Consider the following 13,882-nt stretch of genomic DNA (forward strand, 5'->3'; position numbering starts at 1 on the left):
TTGATAATTCTGGAAATTGTGTTGCTGGATGCTTGTAGCCACTGCTTTACTGCTCAGTAAATTTGCCTTTTACTTGTATTGACCAGAGATCTAGAACGATTCAAATAGTTCCAAAGTCAAGAAGAGTGCAACAGGAATTTCATGCAACAAATGATATCAGCTGTTATAAATCATCTTGAATATTATGATGATTTTTGCAGTTAAAAACATTTATATATTTTTTAACTCACAATAGGTACTTTATGAAAATAGTAAAGGCTAAAATGTTATTATTTTATACATTTTTCACATGCATTTCTCTCTTCTTCCAGTCCTCGAATGGCTTTCAGTGAGCACAGATTCTCTCACTGGAATCAAGTCATAATCTCAAATTCAGTGTATTACAGCCTCCAAACATATGACTCAGCCATCAGCCAGAGCAACATCCAACCTTGTTTTACTTTTTTACACAACTGTCCAATGTGGCTCCTCCAAAAAGTGCACATCCCTCTTCCTCAGATTTTTTCTCCCATTGAAAATCCCCCTTCTCCAACACTCCCTGTCCCCCCAACCTACACCATCTCCCACTATATCGCGAGAGACTGATTGGGACAGCAGGCAGAGAAATATCCATATACCTGCAACAAGAGCAGTTGTAAAGCCTTTCTGAATAAATACATACCCTATGATTCATCAATAAGTTTAGCATCAACGGAGGACAGGTAAACGGAGAGGAATGAATATTAGTGTTAACATTGGCATACAAACTGCCTGCTTAGCAATACAGCCAGCTAGCTGACCAGCAGCTCAAACTTGATAATTTATTAGCAGTGCTGGGTTAGCTAGTTAGCACCAGGCTAGTTCAATATTTGCACTTAAACTTTTTCGAATTTCACCCACGCCAGCGAAAAAATTGCGTCTTTTGTGCAAAAAGGTGAGTTAATGTGACATTTCTTTCTATTGCTTAAGATCGTTGGCAAACTAGCCACCGTTTTATGAGCTAAAGTTAACTGGCTAGCCCGAGTTAGCTTGGTGTGTTGACATTATCAGCGTGAGAGCGTATTATGACAATTCAATTTATGTCAGACAGCTAACTTGGCGAAACGAGTTGTTAAACTCGGTTATGATATGGTTTCATATATCACATAATTTTATCGTAATTACAACTGACAGGCATTTACGCTTTATGTGTTTTTCTTTACAGCTAACGTTAACTGCACCGGCTTCGAGTTACACACTGGCCTGAAGATGGTGAGTTATCATCGGGGATAATGAGCATCATTTCTGCATCTTTCGGTCGTGTAAATCTTCTTAACTGATTTCATATCAGGGTCTTGGTTTCGATGAGTTTGAGTTCAAATGCTCAAGAAGCTCCATTTGTTGGTTCTATTTGGTTTAATAATAAAATAAATGAGAAATTAGCGGTTAGCACGTTCTTTAAATATCAGGTGGAGAACTGGGTCTCACAACTCAAATCAAAACAACTCTTCTCTGTTTCATGCATTACACTTAAAACGTATAAATGTCACACTATTATATATATATATATATATATATATATATATATATATATAAATTCACACACACACGCACACAAACAAACTCAAAATCTCTAATAATTTATCCACTTTCTGATGTTTCGAAACGTGTATGACTTTCTTCTGTGTACGAGATGTTAGGCAGAAAGAAAGCCTCGTTCTCTATTCATTTTTGACAAGAATGACAAGTTGTCATTCTGCCATTTCCTCAAACAGTTTTGTAACACCATAAGTAAATGATGACATAAGTTTAAGTTCTGGGTAAACCACCCTTTAAATTCAATATTGTTACAATTTCTAAGTTTGAATGGTTTGTTTTTTGTTAAGACATTGTTATTATATATTATTATAATTTTTCGAAAATAACTTAAAATAATTTTTTTTTCTCTCTATGTATTCATCATTTAGGTCACCAATCCCTACCGCAGGATCCTCGCAGAGCCTTAAAATCGGAGAACATCTGAGAACTAACTTCAGCTCAGCCGGCCAATGTTATCCTGTTACTCGACATACGTACATTTACACATATTATTTTGTGTAGAATGTGAGCTATTTTAGAGCACCAAACATTGACGTTACAGAGTTATATATTTTCTTTTTCTTTTCTTTTTTTTCTTTTTAAAATGGGGGAAGACAATTACCAATCACTATCAGGCCACATTTTTCCGTCAGGTTTTCCAAATTCATTTCAATTGTGAAACCGTAGCCTGATGAACAGATTGCACGTTTCCCATACGCACATAGATCGCAACGATCCTGACGTCTTTGATGATCGTTTGGTCTTAAATTGGTCACCTATTAGTCAGTCATGAACGGCTCCCTTTTAACCCCGCCCAGCCCACGGGCTACAGCTAATTCATCTCCCCTTCCACCCTCCCCATCTCCATCGCCTTCTCCTCCATCACCTTCACTGTTGCCCCTCTCAACTAGACCCCCACCTTTGCCTCCTCCAGCTCCTGCCAGTCAGCCCATGTCATCATTGTCTGACACACCCACACCGTCTCCATCTCCCTGCCTTAGTTGGACCGAGTTCTGTGAGCTCCATGCCAGGGTAGCCGCCGGTGACTTCGCCCGCCATTTCCGGGCCTTCCTGCTGGAGAACCCGCATTACTCCCCTGATTCAGCAGCTGCTTTTTGCCAGCGCTTCACCGACAGATTTATTAGTCATTTCGAGAGCGAGCTCGAGGGGACAGGCGTCGGTAGGGAAGGAACAGTGAATTGGGTCGCCCAATCGGATGTTACGTCACTGGAGGATGATGCAGCGTCTCCATCCCTGCTGCCACCAGAGGCCGCCACCCCCTGCCCACCCACTCACACACGGGCTATGCCCAAACCGGTCTTGACCCAGGAGGGCCGCGGCACGGAACAATTCCAGAATACAGGAGCGTTTCAGGATTTGTATGCTCATACGCAGATTCTCCCACCATCCTCTTCTTCGTCATGCTCTTCCTCTATGGGCGGGAATAATGGGCGGAGGGAGGAGAGGGGAACTGCAGTCAGACACAATCCATCTGGCTACAAGGACCTGGAGGAAGAGGAGGACAGCTGGGCGGGGCCCGTGGCTGGAGAGGAGGTGGAGACGGACATAGTAGAAAGGGACGATGAGGGCGAGAGTGAGTTGACCTCGGAAAGAGCCGATCTCAGCCAGACTCTGACATGCCCCAACTCCTCTGGCACACCAGCAAATTCTGGGTCAAAAGGTAATGGGACACCCATTGGGGGTCACTCCAAAAATAAACTAAAAAAGCGGTTCTCTCTGCGCAGCGTGGGCCGTAGTGTCAGGGGGAGCGTGCGAGGCATCTTGCACTGGCGCAGCTCCTCCAGCGACTCCCCTCAGAACTGCAGCGTGGGTAACGTCAACCCTCTTCCTTCTAGTTACAGCTACACTACAGGCCTGCAAGATGGCAAGAGGAACTCCGGCTCGCAGGGTGTTCCCTCTTCTCTCCCTGTGTCTCTCTCCCTTCCTCTCTCCCTCCCTCACTCGTCGTCCTCTTCGTTGCCCCCATCATCCTCCAGTAGCGCCACCTCCCTTTCATTTTCCGAGGCCCGTGACTGGCGGAGGAGCAACGGCGATGGAGAAAAGGAGAAATGGAGTCACCGTTTGGAGAAACTGAGACTGTCTCGCTCACCCCCGCCGACGTTGTCCTCCGCAGCTCCACCTTCATCGGTCCTGTCCCCCTCTGCGCTACCACCAAGCAGCATCAGTGCCTCCAGGAAGATGGGTAGACTTGTACGGGAGGGAGGTGTGACCGTGTGCTCGTCTTCGGACGAGTTCGCCAGCACTCATGGTTTCCCAGGCTTTTCCTTTGGACTGCTGCACCACGGCACGGACAGCACGGCGTCAGGGCATCCCACGGCCACCGGACGGGGTATGCGTTGGCACAAGTGCCGTCTAGTTCTGAAAGAACGAGATAAGGATGGAGTGGATGGAGGGATGGAGTATTTCCTGGAGTTTTACATCCCGCCTAAGGTGAGTGACAGGATTTCTGTTAAATGTAAATTATGTGTACATTTTTATTTGCATATATTTACACATATTTTATATACTTGCTGTCATTCATAAGTTTGGGGTCTATAAATAATATATATAATATTAAAGTACCAGCTGACTAGTTTAATTAAAGTTATATATAATTTATATATTTTGACATATTTGAATACTTCCAGTCCTCCAAGGCCAGACTGACTGTCCCATGCGGCTCTATTGTTGATGTGAGGAGCACTACAGCAATAGAGGTGCCAGACAAAGAGAACACCTTCCTTCTACAGGTACGTCAGAAAACCCCTTTTTTTGTCTACAGTAGTTCACGAGTTCACACTTGCATACAATTAGAGGGAGTAAAGTTTAATGCGTATTTGGCGTGCTGTCCGGGGGGAGGGCTCCGAGTTTGGAGTTCAGCCCGAAACCTGAATACCCAGAATATATATATGCACCTCTTATCGTTGATTGCTGAGTGCTCTCCACTCGTGTTAATTATCTGAGCATGCTCCTCCCGAACTTTGTTAATAAAACATCATTTAGTCAAATATTCAATAATGATGCAAGAACTTTACCTTATCTATACTTTACACTTACAGTGTTGCCACTGCCATCTCATGTCTCATTAATAAGTATGCATGCCATAGTTGTAGAGCTTTGTTGTTAATTAAATTTCATCATATAAATTAGGCAAAACTGTACTTTTGTTTACCATCCCTTCCTGATTTGTTTTATAAATAAATTACAGAATGAAACACATTTAATGAATCTCCTGTGTGACAAATGGTCACAATCACTAAATAACTTTTTATATAAATGTAATCTAATAAAGGACTTTGGGGAATTTTTAGTATTTTATTCATAACTGATATTGTAGTTCACTTTGCATTTAGTTGCATCCTGTGTTGTTGCACTTATCTCAAATATCCTAATCATTGAAAACTGAACATATTGAACATCTGCACATTTGATCTCTTGTTTTTCTCAGTTGGAAGGTCAGGCCCAGTACGTGATCGAGACCAGAGATGCAGTTCAGATGAGAGCTTGGCTCAGTGACATCAGAAACGCCATATGTTTAAGGTAGGCCTTTGTGTTTTGAATCATTAAAAAGAGAAAGCACTTTGTGTTTGGAAAGGTTCGAGTTCATAGTAGTATGCTTGCTTGTATGACACCATGTGACAATCAAAACTCAGCAATGATCTCAAATGTACTCGTTGACCCTTCTCATCAGTGAGCAAGAGGATGTTGAGGGAGTGTGTGGCAGTGCTCTCAGTGTAACGCCAGAATTCAGCGACCGCCTGTCTCAAGGTAAGCATTTGGAGATGATGTCACCATGATGTGGTCAGCTGCATTCAGGACAGTATGTGTAATGGGACATGTGCTTACATGATGTTTGCCAGTGTTAGAATGAGCCCACAATTCTCAAACTGGTGATTCTGTGATTGAACAGAAGTATTAGAAACATCTGATCCGGAATTGAAATATTTATATGTAGCAATAAAATTGAATACAGATATTTAGCAGTAACTACAGATGCAGATGAATCAGGTATTTGATGTTTTCACTGTAGTGTGCTATGGTGGAGTTGGTGGTTCTCCCCAGCTGGAGCCTTTACCCCCTGAGTTACCCCCCCGTGCCCCTCTTGACGAATCAGACAGTCGACTGCTTGGTGGGGGCGGAGCCGGTCTTGGCACACCTTTTGCTGAAACTCCTGATGCCACAGGTACCGTACTACACTAAACACACACAGATTTTGCCATAGATCATAAAGACATCTACATTACACTAATACTTTTAACATTTTAATGCTTTTGCAAACATTTTATGATTAAATAGGGCATAGAAGTCAGTGTTTCCATCCAATTTGCTCATTTAATTAGTGAAAAACTTGAATATTGAGAAAACAATTAGCAAATAAAACAATATTCCCAACACATGTGTTCAGAAAACAAAATCATCACTCCAGGGTTTGAAGTTTTAGCCACTGGAAAAGCTGTTGTTGCTATTTTATTAGAGTCTATTTAGTTTAAATTCATATTATTGTTATATACATTCATCCATGCATATGTTTTCCCTTTTTTTCCCCTCATAATCTTTCTTATAATCCAGTGGAAAAGCGCCATATGCCACTTTTGGGCCTTTAGCAGTAAAAAAGCAAAACTGCATGGCATGTTTTAGAAGAACATTGTTTTGGTTGTGTTTCGGCTCTGCATGACTGTGGATTAATATGGTTATCCTACTGCTCATAAAACAATCAATCCTAGGCTTAAGAGATATAACCAGTTTAGATGGAAAGGATCTTAAGCTGACTAGCTGAAGACATTAATGTAGCTAAACCCAATTATAGACATGGTACATTCTTGAAAATAAATTCCAGGCATAATGAAATGACCCTTCACAATAGATGATGATTTACAATTAACTCTGTCAGAGAGCTACATGTGGCAATTTATCTGTTCAATAAAACACTCCACTTATCTATTGAGTAATAAAAGCACCATTTCCGCATCAATTTTACAACAGTTCTCGACATCTCCAAAAAGCTAAGCCATTGTTGATGCTCATTTTATTATGAGCTCTGTCACGTTCACTCTTTGCCCTCAGACTCACCTCTGTTCTATGTTGTTTTTTTTAAAACGGCAATTCCCCGAAGGTTCAAGATTTAGCTGCTCTATGTCAAAGTAGCTCGAGCTACTTTTCTCTATGTACGGATCTGATGTACACAATTTCCTGCGAAAACCATCCCACTAGATTCAAGGATTGATGGTTGATAATGTATTGACTCATTATTTTAAATGTAGTTAATTTTGAACAAAAAATATTACTTGGTGTACCTTTAAACAAAACAACTTGATCTTCTCTCCCGTGACCTATGCCAGACTTCTCCAATCCTCTAGTCAGCTTAAGGTCGCTTAAGGTGCCCTTTCTTACAGTCGACTGTAAGCTCGCATTCAGATTTGCCTCCGTCCATTCAACAACTGGTGCAACCAAGTCTCCACCCTTTGTTTTTGATAATCTGTTTCACTCGGATGTATATTACAATTTGTAAGAAAAGATCATTTAATTGTAATTTTAGGTAAATAGAGATGCTGTGCGATGATATTGTTCCAATATATTATTATTTAGTAACAGGACTTTCTTGATGCACATCTAATGTGTTTTTATATTCGTTTTGGAAATTTAAATTTGTTTTTTTATTTGATTATTGTTTTACAATGCAGTAACCCAAAATTCAGGTAAAAAATACATGGATGGAATCTCAGTTACTGACTTTAACCCTTACCCTTTTGATAGATCAAGATAAGAGGTATTGAGTTTTTTCCTGTTTTTTCCCAGGGTCGTTCCTGTTCTCTGAAGGTTCTGTGTCAGAGACTGTGGAACATCCTCTGAGTGAGTGTCAGTGGTTCCACGGCACACTCTCCCGTCTTAAGGCGGCCCAGCTGGTGCTGGCGGGTGGCATGGCCAGCCATGGAGTGTTCCTTGTGCGGCAGAGTGAGACACGGCGCGGAGAGTATGTCCTCACCTTCAACTTCCAGGGCAAAGCAAAGGTAAATGCGTGTGGTGATGCTTATTTAACGTTCAAAAGGTTTGAGGATGGTAAGATTTCTCTTAGGTACGGAGCCCCTAAAGGGATCAATATGTCTTTAAAAATGTCTTTACAGTCACTTGTGATCAGTTTAATGCTTCACTGCTGAATAAAAGTATGCACTTCTTTTTATTTTTTTTAATTCAGGATAATAGATATAAATACCTCTTCCTTCTGCTCTGGCATTTTCTTCCCAGCACTTGCGTCTCTCCCTGAATGAGGATGGACAGTGTCGTGTGCAGCATCTCTGGTTCCAGTCCATTTTTGACATGCTGGAGCATTTCCGTGTGCACCCAATTCCCCTTGAATCTGGGGGCGCCTCTGATGTCACCCTCATCAGCTTTGTGGGGGCCACTAATGTCCGGCAACCAGGTATGGAAGGTTGGGCTCAGCTTTAAGGTGTGAAGGTTTACAACAGAGCGTAGATAACAGGAAAATCTGCATTTTTAGATGACAGGCAGGTAAGTGATCACAGGTGCCACTTGCATCTCCCTCAGAACAGCTGATTGGATTAAAAAATTGATATAAATACACTGACTATATATTTACTAAGATTTATTAAAATGTAAAAAAAAAAAACTTAATCAAAGACTTATTACAGCAGCAGCATGGGGGCCAACCTAATTTTCATTTTACTTCATATTTTGAAAGCAGATTATTTGTGGAATAAAACCATTTTGGAAAAGTTCTCATCCTGATGTTAAAATTAATTAAAATCCACAATACTGGTAAACTTGTCTCCTTTCAAAGAAATATTGACAATAAAAAACAATACATTGTACTACATCAGTACTTATGGATATTTTATACATTGGATTCTACATGGTGTTTTCGAATGTAACTGTTGTGAGTAAATGTTTAACAATATATATCTTTTTTTTAACTATAGTTTTTAGGATTTATATAATTTGACTTAATTTATTAATTCTGTTCTGAGTTATTTTTGAAACAGAATTGACCTCAAGTCATTATCCACCTTATTGTGCACTGCAGTAGTAAACTATTTTCTGTGAATGTGTGAGACTTCTGAATCATTAGCTGCTAAAGGTACCGGTAAATAACTAGAAGAATAACAAAATGCAGTAAACAGTAAAACTATTTGCGTTGCATTATCAAGCAGAATAACAAACTGTTTTGTACAGCTAAAAAAACTGGAAGTGAATGAGACCAGAGGCCAGACATATTAAATTTAGAAATGACTGCAGCCGCCCTTACATGAAAAAATAAGGTGGATAACCGAGACAAAGACCCTCTTTGTAGTTCATTTATTTATAAATGAAATCTAGATGACCTATTTTGCAAATGTAACATCATTTTCATTTGTAGTATGGTGAAATTCAATTATCATTGATGCTCAATAAGAGAAATATCACCCACGAGTGAATCACATAGAAATTTTACACCAGCTGCACCTTCACAGATGTGACATTACATCCATGAAGTATGTTTCAAGTTGTTTTATTAATGAATTATATCAAATTTTATCATATGTTTGCATTTCCTTTGCATTTTAATACCATTTGAGAAATACACTCTTGTTTTTTGTGAGTGAGAACAATGTGACTGCATCTGACTGTATTAACAATGACAGAATTATGAGGTTAATCCCAATATTTTAATCAATTGACCGCCCTAATAAAGACAAAAATGTTAAGTTAAACAGCTGTTTTGGGGGAGATCCTGGTGGGCCCACGAAAGGAAAAAAATAACAAGAAAGATTCCTTAGAAGGCGTTTAGCTTCTGTCAGTTTTATTCTTGAATCCTGGGTAGATTTTAGCGACGCACATGGTCTTTGGCAATGAGCTTGTGTGTGTCATGTGAGTGGGATGAATCGAGAGTGATTGTACGTGTATGTGTGTATATTCATAAACAACATTGCCACTGCATGAGTTGTTCGCACCTGTCACAGAGAAATTACTAAATGTGGGATCACCCTGTGTGTGGGATCACTTCCTGTCACAACATGCTTTTAAAAGGACACTTTGTGCAAGCATCTGCTACAACTACTCGCGCACACACAGATCCATCGCTGCTGCCAGAGTCTTCTGCGCATGGCTTTGCTTTTGATTTTTGGATGATGATTGTCTCCTAATGTGATTTCTGTGTGCTTGACCTGACATATGACCCCCAGCACCCCCCACCTCCAAACTCCTCCTGATCAGCTCACCTTATCTAATATTTCTTCATCATGATCTATCCTGGATCTCCTCTTCATCAGTGTATAGCATCTAGACGCTCCATTTATACTTTTCTATCACTGCATCTTTTCCACTATTCTTTTACTATCCTCCATTCTTCTTTCGGACATACATATATTTCCTTCCATCACCACTGCCTTCCTTCATTTTCATTCACACACACACACACACAGTATTTCCTACTGTACTCCTGCTCCTCTCCCTCCTCTCGCCCTGCTTCAGCCTCTGGCCTTTCCCATAGTGCATATCAGAGCTCTGATTGGCTGTTTCTGTTGTTGTTTGTCGTTGGGTCATCTTCGCAGGCCGGGAAAGGGCAGGCAGCCGCCCCACAGTCTGTGATGTCATCACCACGCGCCACCCCGACTCTCCATCAACCCCCATCTCTGACTGTGTGTAAGTGAGACCAGATTCAACAGAGAGAGAGATAGACAGAGAAGGTCTGAAAGAAGGAAATAAAGTCATGCCGGTACATGAGCGTTAGCCAATTATAACAAAGGTCATTTACACATGAAAACTGGTCGCATCCAACATAAAAGTTGTTTACATAATATGTGTGTGACGCGTGTATATATTATTAAATTTATATATATCATATACATGTCTGTGTGTGTGTGTATATATATATACACACACACACACACATATATATTTATACATGTGTTTATATATATATATATGTGTGTGTGTAAATGTACATATACACAGACACACAACATAAATGTAATGATATATATTATATTATGAAAACAAACTTTTATGTTAGATGTGATTAATCGATTTGTCATCACTAATAAAAACATTAAAGGCACAGTACCAACAACAGCTTGTTTGACTCTCAAGTGTCAGAAAAAGGAAGGAAATGATCATGTAAAACTTGCAATCCATTTAACTTTCGGTTAATTGCACTACTGTCCAGAAGTTTGGGGTTGGTAAGTGTGTTTTTGAAAGAAGTCTCTTATGCTCACCAAGGCTGCATTTATTTGACCAAAAATACAGTGAAAATTATTACAATTTAAAATAGCTGTTTTCTATTTGATTTTAAAATGTCATTTATTCCTGTGATGGCAAAGCTGAATTTTCAGCATCATTACTCCAGTGTTCTGTAACATGACAAATGTCTTAACTGTCACTTTTGATCAATTTAATGCATCTTTTCTGAATAAAAGTATTAGTTTCTTTTTAAAATCATACTAACCCCAAATGTTTGAATGGTAGTAAACATATTTCCAGTGAAATGGTAAATTCAAATGAGGAAAGGGTAGGGTGTGACTGGACTGGACTGGATCATCAAAGCGCGTCATCAGGCAAATCATTCCTGAGGTATAGAGCTACTCCGTATTCCCAAATTATGCAAATATAGAAAACATTCAGTTTTTACATTTGCATAATAGGACAGGGAAACTGTATTTAGAATGTAGATAGCAGATGAAAGAGTAAAATGTGGGAAACATTTTGAGGAATACAGGATGAACAGAAGAGGAAGCTTGTTAGAATAAGACATCTGTCATCTGTTCACTTCAGTGCACATCTGTCTGCTTAACTTCCTCATTCACAGCTGGGTTTCAGTTGCACACATCCATCCTGAATTGTGTGTCGCAGGGTAACATTTTCATTGAACATTTGCTCACTATAGCTGGCATCATAATCTTTATTGAATGTCACACATTTATAGGCAGTGAGCTCTGTCTCCACATAAACATGATTCAAGATTAGATGTTTCAATGAGTCCGTATGTAACGACTGAGCAACGATTTATCAATCGATGACTCTGTACTGCTGTTTAGTGGAGGCAGGGTGTAAACAGTCTGTGAGCAACGTGTTGACCGATTCCATTACAGCATAGCTGAGAGTTTCTCGTCAAACTTTGTGTATCTTGCATCTTATTTTCATTACTGTCCATTTTTTGTCACATTTAATTCTCATCCCTCCTCTACTGGTTCTCCTCTCTGTCACTGTTCTCAGACTTGACCAGCAGACCCCGTAGTCCTCCTCAGCCGCCTCCTCCCCCTCTGCCTCCCGGACGCCCTCCGCCCCCAACCCCGCCGCAGGAACGAGGGAGCGAAACCGAGGCCGCCGCCGGAGGAGGCGGCGGCGGAGCGAGCAGCGGGGCAGAAGAGTGCGAAGAACGTGAGCGGGAACCGCCGCTCCTCCAGCTGGAAGGGGTGGAGGGCGAGGAGAGGGAAGGAGGGAGGGCGAGAGCCATCGACAACCAGTACTCCTTCTTCTAAAAGGGGAAAACCACGAGGTGGGATAGAGGAGGAAGAGGAGAGCCCTTCACAATCAGTATTTTCAGTATTCTCCAGCGGATGAACTGACCGAAGGGGTCACAATCACACGACCGAGTTATTAACACTATTACACATAAGCTTTCACGTTGCAAGAGAGTGATGGAGAGAAAGAGAGAGAGAGAGAGACACCCATACACAAGCATATATGATACTGACGGTACATCTTTAAAACACTAAGTAACGGTACTACACTAAATTGGGGGTGCATTGTGAAAATGTTGGTCAGCTTTTACTAATTTGTTCTCCAGTGTTTGTCAGTGCGAAAGCTCCTCCTTTGGTGCTGCTGCATAGGAAGGTACGACAGTGTCAGCACCACCACTGAGCTGGTGTCGTGTTTTAGCAACTTATTTCTTGAAGAGTCCCTCTAGTCATTACATTCATTCAGATGTCTAGTATTCTTTGACCCTTCGCACTTAAACAAAAATAGTTTTTTTCCCCCTCAGGTGAGCGGATATTTTTACAGAGATTGTTACCCACCAGCACTCTTGTTGTTGTTGTTGTTGTTATTATTATTACTGGAACATTTTAGTTGTTTTGTTTTCTTCTTGTTCTGCCACTGACAAACTATGAATGTCGCAAAGTACTTTTCTCCCTTCCTGTTCATTTCAATTGTACTGATTTTGGTAGTTCAGTAGAAGGCATTGCCTTGGGCTTAACAATGTCCAGTTTTGCAAAAAAAAAAATCAAGCCCAGTCCTCTAAAGTCCATTTAGTATTACTTCTTAAGGTTAATTACAATATTAAACATCTCCATAGACTCCATTATTACCTCAGAGTCCTGATCTTTCACCCAGCTCCTCTGCTGTCTCTCTCTCTCTCTCTCTCTCTCTCTCTCTTTTACATCTTACCCTTCCTTTTAGCTTTACAATCTTTTTTTATGGTGCGTTTATTTCAAAACTAGAGTCCAGAGGCAGAGAGAATGTCTTTCATTTAAAGAAAAATTGAGTACGAAAATGACAATAATAACGATGATGATAATAATAATAATGAATTTAATAATTGTCCAAATAATAGTATTATTGTTATTTTTTCAAAATGCCTTTATTTTTGTTGTTTACTATATGAACACATACTATTTGTTCTCTGAAATCTGTTTTCTGTTTCTTTCTCTTTTTTGTGCCTTTTTATATCTCTTCTAATCTCACTCTGTACCACTGCTGTCTCCTTCAAACTTTCCACGGATTTCAGGCAGACATTTGATAAGAAAAAAGATAAAGAGCCCCTTTCTTCTTGTGCCTTTTCGTGTTGTTAATTGTCATTCCCTCTTGTTTTGTGCCAGTCATTCTTGATTTTGTGCCTCGATCAGTCTTTTTGCAGCGTCTGCCATCCAGTTCAGTGCCTGCATCTGTCTTCTGTTTTGGTTTTATTTCTCTTATCCTGACTCTGCTATTTCAGTTGTTCTCTTCTTGGTCCTACAGATCATTCAGTATGATTTGTTCTCTGTCCACTTGCCCCGTGCTCCTCCCTTTTACCCTTTATTTAAACCTCTTATTGTGCCTTCTCTCTCTTTTTTCTTCTCTCTCTGTCTGTCTGTGCTGGGACCGTGTGTTAAGGTGGACACTGTTGCCCACTCTGTGTAATTAGAGTTTCAGGTACTACATTGAATTAAATGATGATGATGATGATGATGATAATAATATGATATAATATAATTATACTGAAACAATATGTCTGAGTTGTGTTTGTGTAATTATGATAGATAGATAGATAGATAGATAGATAGATAGATAGATAGATAGATAGATAGATAGATAGATAGATAGATAGATAGAATTAAATCAAATTTCACCTTTCTTCAAGAAAGTATACCATGAG

General features: G+C 40.2%; 1 protein-coding gene across 2 annotated transcripts; it reads left to right on the forward strand.

The window, feature by feature from the left end:
* Nucleotides 1-501: 501 nt before the first annotated feature.
* On the forward strand, nucleotides 502-13,733 carry sh2b1 (SH2B adaptor protein 1). Of its 2 annotated transcripts, XM_077212256.1 has the most exons (12): nucleotides 523-701; nucleotides 885-913; nucleotides 1,184-1,230; nucleotides 1,926-3,987; nucleotides 4,185-4,286; nucleotides 4,985-5,076; nucleotides 5,228-5,304; nucleotides 5,567-5,719; nucleotides 7,333-7,544; nucleotides 7,780-7,954; nucleotides 10,083-10,173; nucleotides 11,743-13,733. In XM_077212256.1, exons 4-12 carry the CDS (start codon nucleotides 2,326-2,328, stop codon nucleotides 11,762-11,764), a joined length of 2,586 nt encoding a protein of 861 aa, XP_077068371.1. In that variant the 5' UTR covers nucleotides 523-701; nucleotides 885-913; nucleotides 1,184-1,230; nucleotides 1,926-2,325; the 3' UTR covers nucleotides 11,765-13,733. The 2 variants fall into 2 exon arrangements, with proteins under 2 accessions (XP_077068370.1, XP_077068371.1); XM_077212255.1 differs by having other exon boundaries at nucleotides 502-913.
* The last annotated feature ends 149 nt before the right edge of the window (nucleotides 13,734-13,882 follow it).

The sequence above is a fragment of the Siphateles boraxobius genome, unplaced genomic scaffold (assembly GCF_051911475.1).
Source record: "Siphateles boraxobius isolate OS27281-9 unplaced genomic scaffold, OSU_SipBor_1 66, whole genome shotgun sequence".
Taxonomy (NCBI): Eukaryota; Metazoa; Chordata; class Actinopteri; order Cypriniformes; family Leuciscidae; genus Siphateles; species Siphateles boraxobius.